This window comes from Electrona antarctica (genome assembly GCF_951216825.1).
Source record: "Electrona antarctica genome assembly, chromosome: 3".
Classification (NCBI taxonomy): domain Eukaryota; kingdom Metazoa; phylum Chordata; class Actinopteri; order Myctophiformes; family Myctophidae; genus Electrona; species Electrona antarctica.
Genome location: NC_136808.1, coordinates 30,194,064 through 30,219,466, shown reverse-complemented (window position 1 = coordinate 30,219,466; position 25,403 = coordinate 30,194,064). Strand labels below are relative to the sequence as shown.

General features: G+C 40.5%; 1 protein-coding gene across 3 annotated transcripts; it reads right to left on the bottom strand.

The window, feature by feature from the left end:
• Nucleotides 1–462: 462 nt before the first annotated feature.
• On the bottom strand, nt 463–16,155 carry usp8 (ubiquitin specific peptidase 8). Of its 3 annotated transcripts, none has more exons than XM_079498020.1 (20): nt 16,040–16,155; nt 14,515–14,691; nt 14,239–14,383; nt 13,945–14,030; nt 13,648–13,783; nt 11,071–11,113; nt 10,758–10,923; nt 10,353–10,515; nt 10,008–10,149; nt 9,414–9,694; nt 8,790–9,296; nt 7,973–8,065; nt 7,469–7,543; nt 6,824–7,107; nt 6,029–6,250; nt 5,448–5,658; nt 3,358–3,594; nt 3,042–3,184; nt 2,363–2,495; nt 463–2,099 (listed from the first exon to the last, which is right to left on the bottom strand). In XM_079498020.1, the coding sequence occupies exons 2-20, from the start codon at nt 14,616–14,618 to the stop codon at nt 1,941–1,943; spliced, it is 3,330 nt and encodes a 1,109-aa protein (XP_079354146.1). In that variant the 5' UTR covers nt 14,619–14,691; nt 16,040–16,155; the 3' UTR covers nt 463–1,940. The 3 variants fall into 3 exon arrangements, with proteins under 3 accessions (XP_079354146.1, XP_079354147.1, XP_079354148.1); XM_079498021.1 differs by lacking the exon at nt 16,040–16,155 and adding an exon at nt 15,743–15,760; XM_079498022.1 differs by lacking the exon at nt 7,973–8,065.
• Between the last annotated feature and the right edge of the window lie 9,248 nt (nt 16,156–25,403).

The window sequence follows — 25,403 nt, the reverse complement described above, 5'->3', positions numbered from 1 at the left end:
TTGATTTTTGCACAACACATTTTTGGAACAAAATGCCTCAAATCATCCAATTGCCATCAAAGGCAAAAATATTACTTATTTATATTACTCCTAAACATTTTGCCAAACATCTCACACAGTCCTATCCTCCTGGTGGAGACCTGTGCCCAGAAGGGCACTTTGTCTAGTTTTCAATCTTTTTGAAAGTTAACATTTTTGGGAATATTGTTGCCGGAGAGCATATGACGTCATTCACTCTGCAATCGTGAGACAAGACATCCAAAACAAATGGGACATGATGTAATGGTATTTCCGTCCTCTGTAAATAAACTTGATGTGTACTAGCAGCACCAACCTTGATGTAGTATTAAGCCTGATTCATACTGTCTTAGAAAATGCAAGGTTTGGAAATTACAACAACCTCATCATCATTCAGAGAATGTCTCAATGTTTGTGCAAACAATGTGCAAAATAAGACGTGGGTTTAATTTTAAGCAGTTTTAATAAATAGGTGTAGTCAGAGTTGTTTCAGATTAATATAGTTGTTATATATATGAAACAAAATCTTTAGCGCTTTAAGGAATAAAATCAACATATGCAAGAAAATAAATGCATTATGATCCATGCTAGATAAAGAAATATTGTACTCAAGACAGTCATATCTCATCCCTCAACATTCAAGAGGGTTTATATCCTCATGTTCATCAGGGTATGATATCTGTAAGTTTTGTGCTTGCTCTCATCTCTCATCAGGAACAACCAGTCAGTACAGTCTCAAAAGGTATAGTTGTAACAAGTCACATTAGTGAATACAGTCTATTTCTGGTGGCATCCCTTTCTCTCAGGTCAATACTGATGGTTAAGTGTCATTTAACAGCAGATTAAAAATCAATATTATATACTGTAGAAAGTGTCAAACTAGTGGCATGGAAAATCCTGCAGCAACATTGATAATAGGAACAATCTCTTTTCAATCTGAATTTGGCTAATGTTTGTTAAATTTCTCTTTTCTCTGACATCATCATTGGATATACTGTATATAATGCACTTACTCAAATTGTATTTAGCACAGATAAAACTGAACTACCGATATTTAAGGAGCAGGGTGGTAGTGTTGTCAAAACTTAGCACAAGCAAGTTCAATTGCAGCATAGATTAAGCAGAATTTAAAAGTTCTCGCTAACAACATCAATGTTAACGCCAACCATTCTGTTGGATATTTGTGTGTAAGAGCTAAAATGTTACCCTCCACTAGTGAGAACGTACAAACCTGCTCAAACCCCAAGTAGCCTCATCTCTCTGTAAGAGCACGTTAAAACAATGTGAGAAGGCGGCGAAAAGGATTACTCATAAATCAGATGCTTCCCCATCATAAATCCATGATGAATGCTACACAAACAAATTAAGAAGAAAAAAGAAATAAGAATTTGGTCACTTTACAAATAAAACACCTTGCCCTCCAATATGTACATTTTTGAATGTGCATTATCAGTTATTGGTATGTATGTACGTACATACATACCATTTAACCTTTAAACCCTGGTGTAGTCACAGTTCAGGGCAGATTCTGCAAAAGAAGGCCATCCACACAGAGTGAAACAAACATAGTAAAGAGCATCTGGTCAAATTGTTCAGTCCTACAACACAACCATCAAGGTATCTAAGAGAAATAGGAGGATCTGTTAGTCTCAGTAGCAGGTTTCTACATGGGCAGTAATAGGAATAGATGGCATGTTTTTAACAGCTATGGAGTCCTCTAGTAGCTGAAGCATTGCACAGTGCTTGCACCATTCTCCCGCGACACGCACTGGATCTCACAGCCACTCGCACACACGCCTGTGCACGCATACAAACTTTGTCTGCCCCTGTAATCATTTGTAACAGGTAGCCAGAACTCTGCTAAAAACAGCCTATAGCCTTCAGCACGGCTGCACTGGTGTAGCTGGTGTGTCCTCCATCCATCAGAGAGCGCTGTAGAACAAAATGTAGGCAGCCGAGGACTTGACGGTGGAGGTGGAAATGTCTGAAACCTCGTGGTCGTCAAACTTGAACCAGCGCTTTGTGATACCGTTCTTACAGTATGCAGTGTAGTGGCCGCCGTCCAATCCCCCGTAATGGTTCTGGTGGTGGAGAGAGGAGGGTATGTACTTACTGTCTTACTGCAGTCGTCAGCCTCACACGACACAGTAATATGGACCACTCATGAATACGTTTTCTATCATATACACACCTATTCCAGTTGAAATGATTTTAACTGATTTAATCAAATTTCTTTCTAAATTTAAAGAAGTAGTATACGTAGGATTTAATACTACAAAATAAAAAATATTGTACGTGTCGAGATTTGTTTTCCTCGACTAATGGCAACAAATGTGTTACTTACAGACACTCCATATAGACTGTATCGTTTGAGGATCTGCTTGGGTCCAATGACGTACTGAGACAGGTCCAGACTGTCCAGAGGGAAGTCAACTGAGGTCTGCAGCTTCTGCTTCCACCGGCCTTCGTAGGAGAAGCTGCACAAGCAAAACAAATTCTCACTGTTCATTTTACTTTACTCTCTGCGAGAGTAATAATGGACCCTATGAGGGTCCCCGTTTTGAGTCTCACATACACAACTTTAAGAGACTTGTCAACATTCCTACTTATCCACTGACAAACGTCATGTGGCATTGCTGCCTATTTCAGGGGTTCTCAACCTTTTTGGCCGGGGACCCCCGAAAATGCTTTGGCAACGTCTCGGGACCCCCGCCCCCTCCCGCCCCCCAATATAAATTGACTGCTACAATAACCTTAATAATAGACAATACACCATAAATAAATACTGAAACCATAATCATTAGGGAAGGTGTATGCATGTACTATGTGTACTATATGTAAACTCTTCATTTCCACTTCCACAGCCATTCAGTTGCAAAAAAAAAAGAAAAAAAAAGGGGGGGGGGGGGGGGGGTGAAAATAATTTGGGGACCCCCCAAAATAATTTGGCGACCCCTCGAGGGGTCGCGACCCACGGGTTGAGAACCCCTGGCCTATTTAAGCACATAGAGGCTAATACGGACCGTTTCAGGTGCACCAGGACAATAGGAGGGACCTTCCAGATCTCCAGTTTCTTGGTAGAGTCTCGGTGGGCCTTGCAGTGTCTGCAGAACACTTTGTTGTTGTCAGTCAGCTTCTCTTCCTTGGAGAAAAGTTTCAGACAGTCCTGCAAAATGACAGCAGCAGCATGCATGCAGTATGAGCTTCATAAATCACTTGGACCTACCCAGATGCTCCTGTAGTAAAGTACCGGTATATGCATTATTACTGTCATCGTGGGTCTTTAACTTTTTCTGCCACTTTGTAAAAGAAATAATATGGCTGCCATATCAAACAGACCTGCAGTGTGCACTTGCTGGTGGAGGCCAGGGGCAGTGACAGGTACATGAAGGTCTCAAAGGTGCGGGACTTGCGGTGGCAGGTCAGACACTGCACAGTGGACTTAAACTGACCCTGGAACAGTGCTACAATGATTGACTCATTAAGCAGCTTGTGTTTGCTCCAGGCCAGGTCTGCAGCCTTTTGGTCATCCAGATGGTCATTGTCCTCCTCCTTGTACCGTTTCCTGTTGTCAGCCTGACACCAGATAGGGACATCATCAGTATTGGTACACACAAACCGCACCGCAGCTTAGCAAATCTCTTGGAAAAAGACATTTGGTTGAGAAGGGGGCATCTGCAAAGGCAAATCTATAGCCCAGACAGTTTCACTACCCTGCTGACAAAATATGAGCCAGCAGACCGAGGGTGTGCTCGTTTTGTTACACTCAATGTGTACGGTTTCCCAACTCTGACAGCAGGCCTGTCAGAGTTGGCCATCACCTGCTTTGCTCGCGCACTCGCGCCTCACAAGCCTCAAGGCCTGCCTCGTTTTCCATTATTATTATATAATTTAATTCACAAAACGATCTCAATGTAATGTTAATATGCAAGGCTAAATTCATAAAAATAAAACCACTCAGTCAATGTCTATAGAAAAGGTTATCTATGTTTAATTATTTCCGGTCTGGGTGGTGAAACTGCCAGGGCTGTTATGAGCAGTAGAAATGTTCCTTTGTTCAGTGCTTAATATGACAGCTTTTCTTTAGTCTTTTTATTTATTATTTTTAGCTTTGTTCACATGCAATTCAATCACATCCATTTCACTTCCTATTAATTAGTCCAGACTTGGAAAAAACAGATGAACAGGGAACTAGGCCAGGCAATAAGAGGCCATTTAAAAATTTATGATTAAGTTGACATTCAGATGTCTTGAGATTTTAGGCCAGAAACAGATCTGACAGCTCCACCAGTTAACCCCTGCATCCCTGTGTCTGTGTGATAATGATTGATTGAGAGAGAGAGACAAAGAATAATGAGAAAAAGTTCCGTTATCCTCGGTTCTTTCGATGGATTAAAGTTAGTCTTGTGTACAGTCACCTCTCACGCGAGTATAAAGTACTACTGTTATGACAAAATATAACGAATGAAAACGGTCACTTATCAGGCAATACCAGAGCTTTTGCTGCCAAGGAGGGCATGTAATAGCTGGTAATTAACAACAAAGAAAGAGAAAAGTATGAATAAGTTTGACATCCACATTTGGTTCCATTTTAAATCAACCACTTCCAAATTAGCATGAAGCCAGTACAGGAGAAGAGAAATCAGTAAAGAAATGTTTTGTGTCAACATGCACAATGGTTTAGACAGAGCATCAGGCTGGACAGACAAAATAAAACACGCCACATACTATACACAATGCTGGAAGAGGCACACGACACAACTATCTACTTACTCTCTAATGTTATCTAATGCTATTTGAGATCCAATATAATAGGTTAGTTTAACCACTTGAAGCCATGTACTATACTGTACTGAAGTGTACTGGTTTTCTTTTATCAAGTCTTAACAGTTAAGGAAGTCCTTCAAACGCAGTATGATATCAGTATCCTCCCAGTTCTTTCTAAAGTAGCCTGTACTATACCCTATAATATGTGATCAGATTATTGGACATGCATTGTCAGTCAGAGCAGCATTTAAACAAGTTTCAATATTTTAAAACACTTGAATCATGGCTCAAGACAAATCGTAAATCAACTATATTGTTTTTAACTTTATGCATTGTTTTTTGTATTATCAGCATTTCATTCTTTAACATCTTCCTGCTCAGGGATGTAAATTTGCGTAAACGCAAAAATAAAAACATGACAGACTTTTGCTAATCAGATTTGAACCAATTTGTAGTTTGCTTGAAATGTGATTCAAATGTGATTTCTAAAGAAAGACACTTAACACTGAAGCATGATTTATACTTAAAAATACACACAGCAACCAAAGCAAATAGGCTGACTGAATACACAACAGTGTGGACAGTCAGTTAGTCCTAAAGATCAGACGGAGGAATAAATCAGATTTGTGTGCAGTGTGAAAAAAGCCTAGTGGGCACCTCACCTTGTTGAGGTCTTCATGGAGGCCATCCATCAGGAAGAGCAGCAGCTCCTGCGAGTCCTGCTGCTCGTAGCCTGAGAACTGGTCGTTTATCTTGCCTATGGTGATCTTGAAGTCCCGAGGGCTGATGCACTTATATAGACCCGACCACAGGGCCTTCATGAGCACGCCAAACTCTTCTGCCACCTCCCCCTTATGGCCCAAGATATTGGCTCTGGCAAACGGAGGGAAAGAGTTGTGACTGGTTATTCAGTGGCCTCATCACCCTGCCCTGAAATATGACCACCAAGGCCACTGTTGATAACAGCTGTCAACGTCAGAAAAGTCTACTTGACGATTAACTGTCACACAAATTATTGCGATTAACGATTTAATTGTGTTTTTGGCATTCAACATTATTTGGAACATACAAGGATAGTGGAAATATAATTGTTACAGGTCTACTGGTGATCAGTCTGAGGAAGAGCTTTGAGCTTGAAACATCAACAGCTTCTTTGTGGTGCAATAAAGCATCCACCGCATTGGAGCCCTTAGTGTGCGACTGTCATTTGTCCTTGCTACTGGTGGTGATGCGTCTCACTGACCTGTTGATGTCCTCCTGGTAGAAGTTCTGGTTGAAATAGTCAGCCATGGAACCAGTGCTGCACAGACACTGCAGAATGGAGTTCATGTAGCATGTGTTGCCCAGATTCCGTAGCCCTGTCATTGATGCACCCATACCTCCAAATATAGGGTTTAGGTTGCGGATTTTGGCTGCCGATGGCCGGGCGATCTCCAATTTAGGGGGTACTTTAACGATGGCAGGTCTGGTAATAAAATATGAGGAAAAATATAAAAATAACCGATTCATTTTCTGCATAAATACAAGGTACTGGAATTGAACGACAATCAAAATAATAGGGCTGGGCGATATGACTTTAATCAATATCACAATTGTTTCAAGATTTTTCCTTTAATATGGTTTAAAATAAATTGTAAAAATGGCAGATCTTACAAGCTCATGTTTTGCACACCACCATTGTACAACAAAGTACTGTATAATACAGGACTTAAGTGGTTAACATGGCTTAAAGCCAAAAAAATCTGTACTGATCTCATTAATGACCCCTATGAAAGCCTCAGGACTGAAATCCGTCCCCAGGACAGAACTTTAAGCCCTGGGTTAATTATTAGACTAATCAATTCTAAACGCTCTTTTAGAATTGTTTCGTGTTGATATATATAATAGATATAAAACAATTATTACAAAAAAACTGCTTTTTGATTCATCAATTAACATGAGTCAAATTAAGTCATTTATCGGTCCAAAATGTCTGTTTGGATGGATTTTCGTTTAATTGCCCAACCCTAACATGTTAACAAGGCCTTTACTGCCTTACTTGGTTTCTCGGTTGATGGTAGGTATGGTAGCTGTGGTGGGGATTGTTGCCTTCTTCAGTGCCTCGTCCCTCAGATCTTGGCTGATATCGGGGGACGAGTAGGACCGTTTCAGTTTGGACTGCTCGTGGTTGGTCTCCAACTCAGTCGGCCGTGGCTGCTTTTGCTTGGCTGTGGGTGGCGTGGAGGGGGGTGTCTGGGGAACACTGACCTCAGGAGGGTAGAGATGGACGCGGTTGGTGGGGGAGTGGTAGTAGCGGTATGTCCCTGTCACCGTGTCCAAGAACTGGCATCGGCAGGTTGGAGGACGACAGCGGATGGAAGGAAAGTGTCGGTTAAGAACGATCAAATGCTTAAATGTTTCTCAATGTCTCCATTTTTGTATCATTTTTAATCCTTTAAAACCATATAATACGACATTACATTATGTCATTGGTTCTCAAAGTGAGGTCCGGGGACCCCCAGGGGTCCTTGGGGCGGTCCAATCATTTTAACCACTTTATCCATTTATATGTTGGCTATTAAAAAAATGGCAGATCTACAAGGTTGTACATCTGCTATTAAAGAAAAGTCAGTGACTTGAAAAGTTTTGAGATCATGAGTTGATTACAACACATGATGAAATGTTTTTCAGGTTTATCTCATACCTTCATCCAACCATCAGGCAGACCTGGAACACTTCTTCCCATTTCTTCACTCCGGGCTCTGGTTAAGGGTTCTCTCTGTAGAACACACATGGACACACTTAAGTTACATTGTCAACTATAATATGGGCCAAGCTTTATAAAAAACTTATACAAGCTCAATACTTACTTCACTGTAAAACAGAGAATACTTTAATCTATGTGGTATTTATATTGCATGAAAGCAATGATTACATGATACAAGATACATGCACTTTAGGTTCATATGCATTGCAACCATATCACTCATCCGACATTCGGTCAAACACTGCAAAAGGCAATAGGCTTGTTTCTTTGTTCCTTGCTAAACTTAGGCATTGCCACTTTGGGCTCAATCATTTCCACTTCATCAGCATGCTTTATCTCAAGGAGAATATGAAATTGGCTAATATAAAGCATTGGGGGGCATGCCTATAAAGCATTGGGCGGCATGCCTTCATCAACACTATCGGTTGAGTGTTGATATACCTTGGGTCTCTCATAGCCATCTGGTGCTCTATCTTTTAAAATCCTTGCCTTTTGGGTTCCGCTCTTTACTTCACTATCAGGCTTCATGGGAGCCTGAGGTCAGGGACAAAACACAGCTTAAAACCATTTCGATTTTTAAAAAGATTTGTCAAATGAATCGTCACAGACATGGAATGGACGAAAAACGCAGTGTGACATGGTTTTGTTTGGCTTGTAATTGTATTAATGTTGAACATTTTCACAATAGGCCAGTTGATGCCCCACATCTAGAACTACATATTTCACTTTCCATAAGCCACATCAATTTCACACAGGAAGATATCTGATCCCAGATGTGGGTTCATGCAAATTTCTTTAGTTAGGATAAGATGCTTATGTACTGTGACTGAGACACCACATCTCTCAGAAAATTCACACAAGCTTACAAATTTAGCATATTCACGTGGCGGCCATTTTACCTTTACATTATGACGAGTATAACATAACAAGAGAAAAAAATCAACTCGACCACCGAGAGGAAACATTGAAGCGAAATGGACATGGTGGCCGAAAGTGGTATTGCACTATGGTGACTATGGCATACGTGAACACGCGCTATGCTCCATACGTGAACGCTATGTTCCATACTTGAATGCGCGCTATGCTATGAACGGCCCAGCACGTTCACATATGGCCCAATACCAATCCCAGAATGCACTCTGTTCCAACCCGGAAGAACGCCTCATGCGCTGGGTGAGCAACTGAATATGGTCAATGAAAGCAATGGTGAAGTGAAACCTGTATTGAAACGGTGATAAGTAGCTGATGTGCCACTGACCTTAATTTCACTGACAATGTTGTTGGGAGTAGGCGAGTCCAGTGATGCACTTTTGATAGGTGTATCCGATTTCTGCTCTTTCACTCTTCTTTCCTTCTCTTCGAACCGGTTCTCCTTCTCCTCTTCCTCCTCGCCCTTCTGCCGCTCTAGCCTCTTCCTCTCGAGGTGCTTCTGGTCTTCCTCTTCCTTCTTTGCCTTATTGCTTTTCGACTCCTCCTTCTGGAGCCGTTCCTTTGCATCCTTCTCCTGGCTCTCCTTCTCTCTTCTCTCCTCTTCAGCATGGTGCTCCTGTGTCCGTTTCTCCTGCTCCTGCCTGGCCTTCTCCATCACACCAGCGGCCTCAGCATGGATCTGACTCTGCTGCTCCTCGGTCAGGGAGGGGGAGGAGTTAAACGGCGGTTTGACCGAACGGTCAGGTATGGCTGGGTGTTGGTCCTTGACCGAGCCATTTTGGCTTGGTTTAGTGTCATCCAACACCCGCACTGAGGGCTTCTTTGTACGGTCAATCTGAGAAGAGGAGTGGATACCAATAAGATGACATGGGCAGGAAACGGCAACGGACTTACAAGAACTTCCTACTAAAAGTGTGTGTCAACTGGTGTACAGATCATCAGGCATAGTTACCTGTGGGATGGCCTTGGCTGTGATGACTGACAAGCTGGGTGTACCATTTGCAGAAACCTTGACAGACGGGTCTGGTCGGGAGTTTGCAGCAATTGCTGTGGGAGAATCAATGGTGTCTGGTAGACTGTCTGTTCCCGTGGCTGTTTCAAGGAACGGCTGTTCTGTTGCAGCAACTCCATTCACCTGCAGTGGAGCTGGAGGGGCCTGAGGCTCAGGTTCAGGCTCTGGCTGTAGTACGATCTGAGGCTTCGGTTCCTCAAGGGATGGGTAACTGAAGTTTACTGCTCCATAAAAAGAGGAAATAGTGGTTAACACTCAGTCTAATCATTTGCATCGCAGAAAGACAATTTCTATCTTTTGAAATTCTTGTCATAGTTTACTTCAGTGTAACAACAAATGAACCCATTTAATTTCTTATTTCAAGTGTATTAAAAAGAACAGCGAAGCCATGTCAGTTTCTGAACACCAGAAACTTTCTCGAACATCAAAACCTCTACCACTGCTAAATCTATAGACAGCCGTTAAGGCAGAAGTCAGAAAGACCTGTAAATACAAGCTACTGCTGCGTGCTGCAATGATGGCTGTGGTACTCACACTGAGGGAGTGTGCTGATCACGCTCTGTCTAGGAGGGCGGACTTTAGAGTTGGTGGAGTACATAGGGTAGAACAGCAGCCAGTTCTCATATCCTCCCTCAAGTACCATGGGCTCACTGCGAATGATGGTGATGCTGTCCCACTGAGGCGAGTAGGCAAACAAGTTAGCTCAGAGGAAAAACTATTCAAGAGGGGGTTTCTTGATTTTCTTCAAAGATCCTGTTCCCTTTTTTGATCTAGATCTTTAAGCACTAACACATTCACATGCAGGTAAAAAGCCAGGCAGTCACAGTGACACAAACACTTATAACACAAAAGTTATTATGTTTCTCCCTGGCAAGTTACCTTATAAAGGGCATCTTTGAGGCTCTGTAAGGTGGTTCCAAGTCTCAGATCAGAGACAGAGCTGAACCAGTCCAGCAGGACAATGTAGTCCACAAAGCCTCGTCTCCTCCACGTCTCTTTGGATACTTCTGGAAGCTTGGCCTCAATCTGGTTCACAGTAATTCTGACAAACAAATGAATTACCATACAATTTTAACATGCACTTAAACCAGAGGAGTTCATGTCTATAGTGGTAAATGTTAAGTAATCCAAATGTGTTCCAACATATTTACATCGTTATCGCATGAGTTTAGAGTTCATTTAAAAATAACAAAATTGAAGTGGCGTCATCTACAGGAGGCCAAACATTTCACGCTACAAAAATCAAATCAACGAACTGTTCTATGAAAAGTAGTCTACTCTTACCCTGGACTGATGGCCTCTTCAGGTACGCTGATGCAGGTCTGGGCTGGGATCTGAATGTGGGATTCCTCAAAGTCATTAATGCTACGGGCATCCATGACAATAACTGTAATAGTCTGGTCCTTCATCATGTGGAAGAGGTTTTCAGCTGTAATCTCTCCTGCAGGCCCTGGCAATAGAGGATTGGAATGATCACATCAATATATAATATCAGATACTGTACGTATTATGTATGGATCGTATGTAACCATTAATGTGCTGAAAGTGGATGCTTAAGAACAATTGGCTTTGTATTTTTTACTATGGCAATGGTTACCTTTAGAAGGTGCAATCTTCATCTCCTTCAGCTCTCCTTTTACCTACATAAACATTTAATATAAAATGCATTAGTTTTCAATGAGAAATTAAAATCATGCCTTTTCCCTTTTGTACAATACTGCAAATGATGGGAGCTTGTACAAAAAATAATTTCACCAACTTTTTACAACTGTAGATCTGTGATTTCATTCACATTGAAGTTTAAATTCACACTATTCATTTTCATGATGACACCTTTCAGTCGGAAATGTCTGTTAGTGTTCAAAAGCCAGCAAGGTATAGGGATAAGGCCAGCAGACCGCACCAAAGCAACTATTCGAGTGGCAACAAAAGAGTTGGGGATTATGGTTGCAAGTAAAGTAGTTGTATTGGTGCGCTCTGGCCTTACAGTGGTAAAAAGAGTAGATATAAATCCATTTTGAAATTAATTTAGGCCTTTAACTAGGCCTAAATTAATAGGCCTAGTTAAAATAAACATAAATCCTTGGAGTCTGAATTTTGTTAAATAAATGTATAGGGCCAGTGCATAGGGAGGAGTTTCACTCAGAACGGGTTATTCTGGTTGCCATTTTTCTGCCTACCAGTAGGCTATAGTAGTAGGCTGCAGTGCTAGGCTATATTTTCCAGCCTCACTGTGGAGACATTAACCATTGTATGTAGATATAAAATTAAATAAACACTATGGTTTGGGTGTCAGATGACAAAATAACATAACCTTGATCCACAACAGTAATGGGTCTGCCCTGTCCGTTTTTATACTCCAACTTGTCATAGTTAGCTCAAAGCATGGCTCCATCTGCACACTAACTGGTCATAGTTAGCTTCCGACCCTGGATAGCCCATCTCCCATGCTCTGGACTGTTCTCTCAGGGTACCTCTTGTCCTATGTATATAGCTCCTAAGCCTTTTATATAAGGATTATTTGTCATTTGTTTTATGGTTGTTTTGTTTGTACAGTATGTTTGTGCATAGTTTCATGTTACAAAGTGGACCACAATGGAAACAAGCGAAGGCTTTTTTTGTGTTTAAGTCCATTTGGCGTTTTTTAAAATGTCCTTTTCTGTAATTTTCTTAAACTGCCAATAAAGTATTCTATCTATCTATCTATCTATCATTCCACCGCTGGCCGTCAGAATTATGCTTCCATTGTAGCCTTGCAGTGTGTTGACTGTCGGCGATATCAAATAATTAAATACACGCTGTATGGTTTCTTTGATTTGGGTGTCAGCTGACAAAATAACATAACCTTCAGCAACATTCCCAAACACATGTATGCTCTGCTCTCTACCTGTCCTCAAACGAGCATGACAGTGTAATCAAAATAATCATGGTCAGACTCAGATCGCATACAGACAGATTATTTATTTACTGCGGAGAGAACACGTTTGACTGGTCACTCGTCACTCTCGTTGTGTTTTTCCCCCTCTCCCTGGTTCCGTAAGGATATGTCCACATATCAAGTAAGATGTAAACATTGAGAACTGTTTTGACGTGAGGGGAGGGGAGGCGGCTATCAGATCAGAACACCCGAACATTTTTGCGAATAATAATAATACCACCGTCGATCCAGAGCCATAGAGTAAAAGAGTTGTGATATGTCAAAGATAGTAGAGATGGAAGATGGTGTACTGCAGTGACAGTGTAACTTTATACAACTCAAACAGCATGCTCTATAGAAACAGCCTTTATGTCACATGGCTTCTGTGACTGAGGTCTGCTAAGTCGTCAGTCCATATTGTATCTGTATTTTGCATAGGCTATAGTTACATGTACAAAATCTACCATCAGCAGCTGTCAAACAGTATCAAATAGCATAGTGCAAGTGTAACACTAGCCGCTGACAGTTGTGCACACCTCTGATTCCGCAATGCCAGCATGCTATGAAAAAGCAAACACAGAGGTAGCTTTAATGATGGCTCTTCTTCACGCCATTACTGCAGGATGGTATAATAAACCGTAATCCATGACCATTGCTTCTTCATAAAGAATTGGGTGTTTTAAGATCTTTACTTTCCAAGTTTAATTTGACATACGATTAATTCCAAGCCAACAATTAACCAGTCAGAAGCAAGCAAAACTTAAGCATCAATTACATTTTAATAGCCGGAAGTGGACAGGACACATTTAACATCACAAAGATCAGTGGAGAGATGTTTTGCTGAGTTTGATAAAAAAAATCTAATCTTACTTATCGGTAAAGGTCATTACACACTGGCGAATTAGCGACGCGAATTAAAAATTCGACACCGGAGCGAACACCGGAGCGAACAAATAAAGAGCGAAAACGGTCGCATTTTCGCACATTCGCACATTCGCCACTGATGTGGAAGCTTGCATTGACTTCAATTGGTTTTAAAAAAAGGCGAATTATTCGCACGAATAATTCGCGTCGCTAATTCGCCAGTGTGTAATGACCTTTAGACTTCATGTTAATATTCAGCTATGCCCAAAAGCCCTACATACATGTTGTTCCATAGACATACACTGCAGAACGTCCAGTGCATTCTATCATGTCTTCATAAATTCATACTCGGATACAATCACGATCAAGAGATTTATTATTGCGCCTCTGTACCTTGTTGTCCTTTTTGTTTGGTGAGGCTTTGGGAGATGCTCGCCCGTGATCTTTCTCCGTCTTTTCTTCCTTTTTCTTCCTTTCCTCCTGTCTCTCCCTCTCCTCTAGCTTTTTTCTAACCTCCACCTCCTCATACCTTTCCCCAATCGGGTAGAAAAGGACAGATCAGTTGTCAATCCTAAAACTATCAGACTATATAGCAATTAATTATGGATGCAGTATATATACCAGACCTACAGTATGTTCTGGATTTGTAATGTGTATAATATTCATAGTTGTAAAACCAGAGCTTCTAACCTGAGTTTAAGGCTTTCTGAGAGTTTCTCAGCCTCCTCGATGGCTTTCTTAAAGCTGGTTGGACCCAGCATAGACATGAAATACTCCTTTTCCATTGAAAAACAGATAAATCAGAAATATATTCATCACTAAAACATGGCATACCAAACACACTCCTACAGGCTACATGACGTCACGTTTAGATAAAACACAATACAAATAAATATGGCGAATAAGTTAATTAAAGGTTTTATTTAAATTGATAATGTTGTTAAGTAAGGGATACATTTTCATGTTTATGAATGACCACAATACCTGTTGTTGCTTGAAATCTGGTCTCTTATGGATGAGATCATATACAGTTAGATATTTCATGTACAGAACATACGCCCTCTCCTCGTCTCTGTCCAATCGACACTCCTCCGCCGCCTTAAAGATTTTGCAGGCACTCTGGACATAGCTGTGACATAGCAAACAATAAGAGGCCATTATCACACATTATTTAATTTAGGTGGCATATTATTTTTTCACTCAAGTGAAACACAAGTTTTGTGTATGTAAAGCAAACAGCCTGCATAAGAATAATCATACCTTCTGGTATTGATCTTGTCTGGCTTGACTTCAGCCTTTTTGTTGAGTTCTCCCAGAGAACTAGACAAGTACAGCTCTTTGGCCCCAGTCGATACTGCAGGCATCTTCACGAGTTGTGTTCAGGCAAAGCTCACAGGCAGGAGGTACTCTGATGCTGTTCACATGCTCTTACCATCTCTGAAAACCACAGTAACCATTAAGACATGCAAATCCCAGTGATGTAAATAGGTTTTCAATGTAATGAGTCCTGGGATGGTCATTTAGATCCAACGACGTTAGGAGTCATATTTTGCCATTTTTACAAATGACAGCATTTAACTTCCATTTCATATGGTTATAATGTGGTTATGTAGAAAACAGAAGAATTGATTATTATAACTAAAGCTAGCAAAATAAACTAGAATAAAAAACAGTACAGTAGTACATCCCGTGGATGCAGAGGTCGTTGTTTTATTGCGTCCCTTAACTATAAACTGCATTTTGTGATGCAAAATGCACCATATTTTAATCTCTGAAATCCCTTGACTCCTTCAAACCCGCTCTCAAAGAGTCAAAGGGCACCTACGGATGGCTGCAATTCGAAACTGGCCCCGTAAAATCTGAATCCCTCACCCATCCCTTTTTCCCCCTCACGGTATAGGTTCTTTTCCCTTTTAACCTCCTTTATGATGATGATGATTTCCTGTTTTTTCGCTATATAGAAGTGTATATTTGTCTCTAAATGTTATGGTGGTAACAAGGTGGACCCTCTTGTAAACAAGTCTAGTGTTTTATTGGTCGTCCACTCACAGTTAAGTTTTTTGTATAGAGTTGTGCTTGAAATTATGTACTGTGATTTTGCAAACTGTTAATAAATACTTAAATCAATCAAACCAAAACATAAACCAACCTGAGTCCCTGACTGTTGAAAACATGCATGTCATCTTGTTTATACTCAGACATGGTACATAATAAAACCCGAACTGGACACACACAGACAGCTAACGTGCGACGTTTGTTTCCGTAGAAATCTAATTTGAATTTCGGACTATATTATCCTAGACAACTCTAACACTGACTTGAAATCATAACTTGTCGCCTCTCGTTATTGTAAATAACTGGATTATTGCCGTTAGCATGCTATGCTAACGCGTTTTGCTAACACTGGCTAGTAGGAAGGCTACCGAGATTATGTCAACATTGTTGTCATAATCTCGGTAGCTACTACTATCGTGCAATGTCGACTCACAATAACGATCAATGCACACGTTGTTGTCGTCAACCCAGACATCAGTTTAACGTTAGCCAGCATGAGCCACCAAATAGTCGCTGCGTTTAGTTGGTTACGGTCAGTTAGGCTCCATGCTTTTGCTATCCTGCTATAAGCTAAATTAGCTTTTTTTGTTGTTGTTACATCATATGTAGCTTCTGTCACAATGTCAAATAACACATACAACGCAAATAGTTTATAAAAATCAAGATTGACTAGCTGTTTCGCTAGTTAACCTGAATTAAACTGATTACATCCTTACACTTGTTTACCTACTTTTTTTGGACAGCTGACTTCTGATTCTTCCAAGACTTCCTGGAACAAAAAAGGCAAGGACGGGTCAATGATGTCATCATCCTGCCTTCTTCTTCTTCTCTCGGCTTAAATGGCGGGTTACTAACAATACAAGTGCATACCGCCACCTACTGTATGAAGTATTCTATTCCCTTCCATTCTGTCCATTCCATCTCAGACCCTGAGGCCTGAAGGAATAGAATTGCCCTTAAAGGACCACTACACCACTTTTCAACATCTCTTCATATAATTGGTCCTCACTAATGTTCATGATAAAACACCACCATTTTTTCCTACTCGGTCTGTGTCTCATAGGAGGGCTTTGGGCAGTTCGGACACCCGTCCACCAGTGACATCATCATTAGGCATATTTTTTTTAAACAAGATTTGTTTTAAAATATATTTAGATTTTTATTATCGTGAGAACGATGGCTTCAACTTTTGCATTGCAACTTTTCAGGAAAAGAAAGCCTGACGTTTCTATTAGCTTGGATTCACCATCGATGATGTCACTGGTGGACAGGTTTCTGAACTGCCCACAGCCTTCCTATGAGACACAGACTGAGTAGGAAAAAATGGTGGCATTTTATCATGAACATTAGTGAGGACCAATTATAGGAAGAGAAGTTGAAAAGTGGTGAAGTGGTCCTTTAAAGTACTGTCAAAATCTTCCCCAGTGACTATACATCCATGAATCTCTTAGCCACTTCCAGCACCATCTTGATCCTTTCTGATTTTTGTAATCCACTGCACAATTACCTTTGCAAATGAAAGCCAAGAATTGTTTCTTGTCCATGCAAATGTTTGTATCAGTTACATTGCCTTTTCTCTCTGTCTCTTGCTGTAGTTCCCTCCCATTGCTGTTATTCCTCTCCACTCTTTTAACCGCTTCGGCAAGTGTTATTTTTTTTATATACCGTAGTTTGATATATTAGTTTTATATAGTTTGCATTTTTGTTGCAGTTTGTAGTTAGCAACTCTCCAATACATGTGTGCATTTTCAGAAGCCATATTTGTCTGTCACTGACAAAAATAAAAAACTATAATAAAACTCATTTTTAGACATTGGTGCAGGCTTTGTGTGGACCCACCTGCACAATGGAAATGTCACAGCCTGAAAAAGAGTTTGCAACACACAGTAATTGTTATTACAGTGGAAGAGTATTCAGGCTTAATGTTATCGGTGCTCGGAAACCCAACCCAAAATGCGGAAAATAACTAGGCTACTAGGTCTAATCTCCCCCCCCCCCCTATCTCAAGTGTGGTTTAGCTGAGCCTGCATACATTAGATTAGACTACACGACAATGTTAATGAATTATCATCCATCTGCAATGACCTGATCTGTTGGATAAACTACAAGTAGGCTGTGTATAGGGGGTAAGAGCTCCAGCTCACCTGGAACTGCACGAGTTCCATGTGTCCTCTAGCTACCAACAGAAAAGACACATTGTCATGTAAATGTTCACACCACATTTTAAAATCAGGGTTTAGATTGATACCAGGGTGGCTTTTGAATAGGATGGGAATGGGAATGCTGTTAGGTCAGTCACAGATCTACTTACTAACACCCTTATCAAAGGCACAGTGCTTTGAAACACTAGAAATAAACGTATACAAATATATAAAACCTGTTTCAGAACAGCACACAGCACAGTGCCAGTATAGCTTCCATTATGCTATGCATTTAGAAGGAATTTCCAAACAGGTTCACCATTTTGTTTCTACATCTGTAAGTAGGCCACATGAGCAACGAGCCAGGATGGCGGTTTATCTATACTATAAGGTGTTGTTGTGCTTCTGCCACTACATCCCCCTTTTTGCCAATAGGCTATAACGTTATGTTGCAGGTGACCACGTTTAACAGTTATTTTTGGGGACTTTGTCAATATAATTGAATGATGCATGTGACCACCAGTTAGTATCAGTTCTTCGTTGGCTGATGATATACTTTTTGTATTGTGGTGTTGTGTTAATCTGTTCATAAGTTATGTGTATTTTTGTGAGAGGCCACTCACATGTTCTTTGTCCAATCCGCTTGTAAAGTTAACCAGTTTCTCCTTTGGCCCATGACCAACCTTTACCTTTTATACCTTCCATAAGAGTTTTGTTCAAATTGGTGATATCCTGCTGACAGATAGATGTGGACGAAAACATGACATTCTTGGCAACGGTAATAAAGATATTACAGACTACACTACAGACAAAAGTCTGACTTTACTGGAAATGCAGTAGGTGTAAAAGGCTGTAAACTGACATTAACATTTTTTCTATGATATGAGATAAGAAGATGTGTGTGCATTACATGCACCTGTTGACAAGACATGCATTATAGCTCAGTCAGTGAGCAACAATCACAGTAAAAACGACATTGTTCATTAATCAAAATAGTAGACATATGCCACACTGGTCTAATGTTATCACCCAGGACACTCTGTATGTTAAGGCACTAGTTGTTGCAACTTTGTGCCATAGCTTCTATTCTCCAAAGCACTGGCACGAGCAGATTATATGACGCACTCTAGCTGGCACTAAGTCTTCAAAAGCTGTTCAAGACAAAAGAAACCAAATATGAATTTAGAAATGCTGGCATGTTTGATACAACTTTTGCAAGAACAAATACAAAGCAACACTGTGTATCTGTGAAAGGGGTAAGTCTGTGGAAATGCTGTGACAAGGAACTGAGGACATGTACAGTAGTTCAATCCATGTGTTTAAAAACAAGATGATAAATAAGTATAGACACGTCTTATGATCTTGTATTTGATATTTTTACTATTATAAATATATTATGATATGTATATACATACATCTATATATCATTATCATGTTATATACATGTACAACAATACATGTATTAACATGTATTATGATCTGATAACCACTGTTATCACAATATTAAGATGAAGAAAAAAATAAAAAGGGTTCTGTTTTTTTCTCTTTGTTTTTTTGTTTTTTTCCTGTTTACCTACAGAGACTTATTACTTTGTTTTAGTTTTCTCTGTTTGTCATGTATAATTGTAGTTGGTAAGGGTAAATAAGCTAATTAGCTTCAGCCTACACATGTTTTGGTCAAAGCAATGTATCTTATTTATATACTGTTTCATTCTGTACATGAACTGAAGACCAAAATAAAACATTGAAAGTGAAAGTGAAAGTGAAGTGAAGTGAAGTGTATGTAATGAGTATCCTCAGGGTACCGCATCCATATATGAATGGAAAGTTTGTGCTTTATTTCCAAATTAAAGAATCCCACTGACTGTATGCACCAGATTTAGATTATCACACTTGCAGAGTTTATTTCACTATCTGCACTGCAGTGCTAATGGAAGAACTAGTATAGGACCTTATATAGCCATATTAGCCTAGGCTACTACTTGAGTCATCTCCAGCACGGAGGTTCGTTTCTCAGTGAATTTGTCTTCTATGAATGTTAAACAACAAATTTAGCCACCATGTCCCTTGTGAAAATGTGGGCTAAATCTGTGAGAGATCTGAATCCAATACGGCTACTGTCAATTATGTTGGTAATGATCTTTTCAATGGTTTGGTCTACCGTGCTGCTCAGTAGGCTATGTTATGGGACTTTTTTCGGTAGAGAAATTCATCATTTATGTTGTTTTGTTGATTTTACCTATTGTAAAATGTGAAATCAATTTCTGAGGGGTTTAAAGTCTGCTTTCCAGGCACCGCTGGTTTGGACTGAATTCTTGATATGGCTTTCTTCCCCCGGGAACGGTCCATGGCCACCTCATGGTCGATACAGAGTGCTTTCATGTCAGCCAACACTGTTGTCTCCAGGTCTCCAACATATGGCTTTTCAAATTATGTCACAAGGCAGCCAAGTCTATGGACTTTTAATGTTTGTTTAGAACACTTTTAACAAACAGAGTGGCAGCCAAATCTATGGACTTTTATTGTTTGATTAAGGTCCAACAATATAAATTACATCTTGTGACTGGTTTTGTTTTACACAATAAAACAGACTGCATTCATGTTTAGGGTGACCAGATCCAAACCGTTCATTTGGGGGACAGAAGTATCACTTCTTCCTTTAATACAAGGAATATCAGATGAAGGAAAGAAGTTGACTGGAAAGCTAAAATGAGGTTATTTAGGACCCCTTTGAAAGCCAGTCCATTTAAGCCCAACTCCACTAATAAATGTTGGAGAAACTGTGATATGATTGGTGACCATACTCATATATTTTGGGACTGCCCTAAAATATGGATCTATTGGAAAAATGTAAAAACAGAATTAGACAAAATCTTTAGAAGAGATATTCCCCTGAACTCAAGGTCATCTTTATTATATGAACAAGTGTTCATGAATGACTATAACAAAAAACATTGCATGGATGCACCTGGGACGTATCCTCAGTGATGTATCCCAAGGTCATCAGGGTTTCGGGTCTCTCGAACATCATACCCCTCACTCAGGCGACCCAGCCGGGGTGATCAAGTCCCAACTTACGTCCCAGTAGCTACCCTCAATCAGTCCCATTAGGGAACAACCAGGGCCACACAATCCGTTGGAACTATACTCCAGAACTACTCTGCCAGGGCTGGGAGGTACACTTCTGGTGCATGGAAGGACTAGGCTCTGTGGGTTTACTCCTGTCCGGGCCTCTCCTACGTCTCACCAGGTCCACTCCTGCTCTCACCAGGCCCAGGACCTGTGCGTTGCACCAGAGTCCCAGCACCAGACACTTCATTCAGTTGTGATGGGCAATGGTTCCGCAGACTCCACCCGAGAGAGAAGGTGGTGCTGCGGGCTCCGCTTGCTGCCTGAATAGCCCTCCTAAAGGCCTCACCGAGGGTTTGTTGGGCTTCCTCCTCACGGAGGACACAGGCTGGGGCGCTAACCCATACTGCTCACCCGGGTGCCGTCTACATTCCGGCTGTCACCCGTCTCTCCAGTGGTCACCAGACTATACCTGGTTGTCACATAGTCTATTCCTATGAGTCACTATAAATAGAAGAACTATAACAAAAAACATCGCATGGATGCACCTGGGACGTATCCTCAGTGATGTATCCCAAGGTCATCGGGGTTTCGGGTCTCTCGAACATCATATCCCTCACTCAGACGACCCATCCGGGGTGACCAAGTCCCGACCAGTGCTATATAATGCATATTCTGTTGACAGTTGCAAGAAAGATTGTGACACTTAATTGGATGAAACCCAACCCCCCTATACTATTGATCAGTGGCTACAAAAAGTTCAACAGATATACTGTATAAGATGGAATATATGACAGCCCAGCTACACATAAAGCTTCCTAATTTCAAAAAGAGATGGGCGTCAGTGGCGGAATATCTGGAAGCAGAATCTACAAATGGGTAGAGCTGCCACTCAGATACTCTAACTTAAAATCTCCCATATGACAGTGAAAAGGTCAAGTTCACTCGCAAGGCAAATAATATTATTACTTTTCTATTTATTTTTATTTTTTATTTTATTTTCTTGTCCTCGTTATTTCTGAAGATGTATGTGTAATTGTGTATATGTATACAAATGTACAGTATGTATTTGTGTGTGCATGTATGCTTCTTTAGAATGTAATGTCATTTGTTTTGCTTTTACACTTGAAAAATGAACTGAGAGAGAGAAAACTGAGAGAAATGTGTTGTAATATGAAACAAATTGCCTGTAAATGATTTTATAATGGCAATAAACAAGTTAAAAAAAAGAAGTATCACTTGTGTGGGACAAGTGGGACGGGACGGGGTTAGCAACATATTACTTTAATTGCTATTAAATGCCTTGATGTCATATTCGACCATAGGCCTAATATTGCCTATCATTTTGTTATTAAACCCCTTTGGCGTCTCACATGAGTGTGATTTACTATGCACACATTGCACAGTAAAACTACAAATAAGTACACAGAGGTAATCACACAGGTCAAAAAGGTCAACACTTGTCTTTGATGAGAAGGAAACTCTCCATGGTCGCAATTTACTGGACACCCAACACATTTCTGAATGGATTTATGAATGAGTTTATTGCAAAATGAATGTGCATCCTTGAACCTTACGATTAGCTATTTAAATAATGCACCACCACTTCTCATATGAATCCTTTATTGCTCCACACTCACTCCTCTGGTCATCACTGCTACTCTCATCTCAAGAGCGATGAGGTGTGAACTGTTGGGGCACTGGTCGGCACTTACTATTCATGAGTTTGTAATGATGACCAGGGTGTACTCTAGCAGCAGGTTGTAATAAGAGCTGTAAAAACGTAATGTAAATGTTAATGTTCCAGTATAGTTCCTGGTCCTTAGCTTAGCAAAGGCAGAGAGTAGCTGTCTCTAGTTGCTGGAAGACTGTCCCACTTGCCACATCAGTGCACTGGAACAGCGAGCACTCATTAGACGAGTAGTTCACAGTGTGTATCGGGTGCACGGTTCTGGCAAAAATAGTCTCTTAGAAAGGAATACCAGCACTCACTTTGATCCATTTAAGATTTCTTGTTTATTTCATTTCAACCCCAACAGCAGATCATATGATGGGCGTTTCGGCCCACAGGCCTTCCTCAGCGTGAATTAATTAATGTAGAGTGTAGAGTGAAAGGCACTCTTCATTCACTCCCCCCCTCAACGACTGACTCAATCGGATCATAAAAATTACCCAATTTACCAAGAAGTTGAATTGTAAATACCACAGTTGTTGAGTCATAACCAGTTAGATTTTTGTTTGCAAACTCTCCAATAGCTTGGCCAATTAGTCCAATAATTAAATGGCAGAGGTTGTACAAAATTGGATTATTTTGTTTCTCACCTGATAAAAAATTTACCCTAATCTGCTCACTGCTTATAAAACCCAAAATTTGCCTTAATCCTAGATGGCCCTATTGATAACCTATTATAAGGCAATATTTTCTAAATTTCACTATGCTTTAAGTATCATGTGACATGTCAAACTAGGGTTTTTTCATGATTCTGAATCCATTCCAAGCATTAGTTTTGCACAAAAAACACTCCTTGGGCTAAAAACGGCCATAGCCGTCATCACAAATGTGATGAGGTTTGGAAAGCATCAGGGAGTCCCTCGTTTCATGACTGGTTTGTGGAGATAGGCAAGGTTGCAGCATACGAAGAAATGGCATAGGAGGTCCGACAGACTGGATAAATATATCCGGAAATGGGGAGGATACATAATGCATATTGCTGTCAGAGATCCCATTGTGGTGTGAGCGCAACATCCCTTTCTCTTTTATTTTTCTTTGGATACAGTGTCAATTAATATTACCCAGGTTCAATGGCATTGTCTTAATTTCTTTTTCCTTTTTCCCCCGTTTTTTTTCCCCTTTTTTAATTTATTTTTATTGTATGGTATTGTATTGTATTGTCTGTATTGTATTATCTTTTCTGTAAAGGTTTCGTAGTGTAATGTATTTATTCTTTTCTTGTCTAGTTTTGTTTCATTTGTTGTCTTAATTGTTTGTATGATTATTTTATGTACATTCCCAGTTATTCCCTTGTGACTAAACTGAAAAAGCAATAACAATTTGAATCATAACAAAACAAATGTGATGAGGTCAGCACATTTTGGGGACATTTGGGTAGTGGCTATGGACACATTTAGTCCAAGGAGTGTTTTTCATGCAAAACTAATGCTTGGAATGGATTCAAAATCATGAAAACCCCCTAGTTTGACACGTCACATGATACTTAAAGCATAATGAAATTTAGAAAATATTGCCTTATAATAGGTTATCAATAGGGCCATCTTGGATTAAAGCAAATGTAGGGTATTAGCAGTGAGCAGATTAGGGTAGATCTTTTATCCTGGCTAGTAGACCTAGCCCTAGATCTTGCGCCACCCCTTAGCCCTTATCCCTAAACTTATTTGCCATTTTTTACTATTTTAAAACATTTTAAAATAGTACGAATAGCCGATCTACAAGCTAACAACGTGTCGATGTAGATTGGCTAGTTGAACTATTTTTAAATGTTTAGGGATAAGGTGTATGGGGTGGCGCAAGATGGAGCCCTCTGAATGTCCTGTCAGAATCAGAATCAAAATAATCAAATTTTGTCCAACCTGAGAGGAGTTTTTTACTTTATTTACTGGACTAAATACTATCAGAGACTTTCAAGGCTTGCCATAATTTCGTACAGCTTCATAACCTAATTTGCTTTGTCTTTGATACAGCTTTAGTTTATTCTGGATCTTCAGTTGATGCTGTATAATTACTGTACATTCCTGAATTTATTTTATACAAAACAACTCCTGGTGATGCTATAATAGGCCAATGTGAACATTTGGGGTCAAAGGTTCTTCCTTTTTCACCAGGGAGTATGCATGCAAACAAAGTCTCACACCAATCGGTCCAACTTTTAGCACAGACAGATGGACAGGGGCGAAAACATAGTCTCTGGCGGAGTCCGGCCTACGGCCAGGTGGAGACAATAATGGACATGTGTGCCGGAATGAGGTGGAGAGAATGGAAGACATACGGGAGGGGTTGCTGTGATTCAGATTGCAGTTTAATGATCAGTTTGCCAATGTGATTTTGAGCTATGGGAAAGTGGAAGCAGAACTGGGACAGAGAGGTGTTATGTGTGCATGGCATGCGTATGTTTTGGGGAGCGGAATGCTGAAGAACTGTGTACTGTATGTGGCTTTAACATTTTAAAACCTAAATGACAGATTAGTTAGTCACTCACTGTTTGTATTTACTGTTAAGCTGCTTAGCTGAAAAGCAGTGATTGGGGGGGACTATGGGCTTGTGACTGGGGGGGGTATATGGGCTATTTAGAGAGGGGGGCTAATGAATTTTGGTTTACATAATTCCCCACAATTGGGTTTGTGGGGAGAGGGGGGCTTAGAGGCTAAGCCTCCACCAGAGGGGGCTAAAGCCCCCCCTGTCCGTCCCTGTCACAGAAAGAACAGAGGAAAGTGAAGGCAAGTAATATGTGAGGTAGTCCAGGAAGAGCAGATGAAGAGGTACGCAATGGGATTAGATAGTGGTAAGGCGACAAGCCACTCATAGTGTAGGCATGACCCAGTGAAAGGTGTGCATGATATTCAGACCCTGATAAAGTGACAGTTTGGCCTATATTTAGTCCAGCCAGTTCTCTCAGCCTATCATAGCACTTGTAAATGTTTACAGTACACAGCTTTTGTTGCTTCCAGCTGAACATGCCAGCATGCAGGGCTTAATCAGGAATTTATCAACAGACAACAGCACATAATAGCTGACCTTATTTCTCTGAGCAGTGGGAACCAAAAACTATTGTTTATTATGTGACATAGCTAATCAAGTCTGACCTCTGTTCTACAACTTGACACTTCCCCTAAGCTGTGAGGATGAGACGCATTGAATAGACTTCGGCC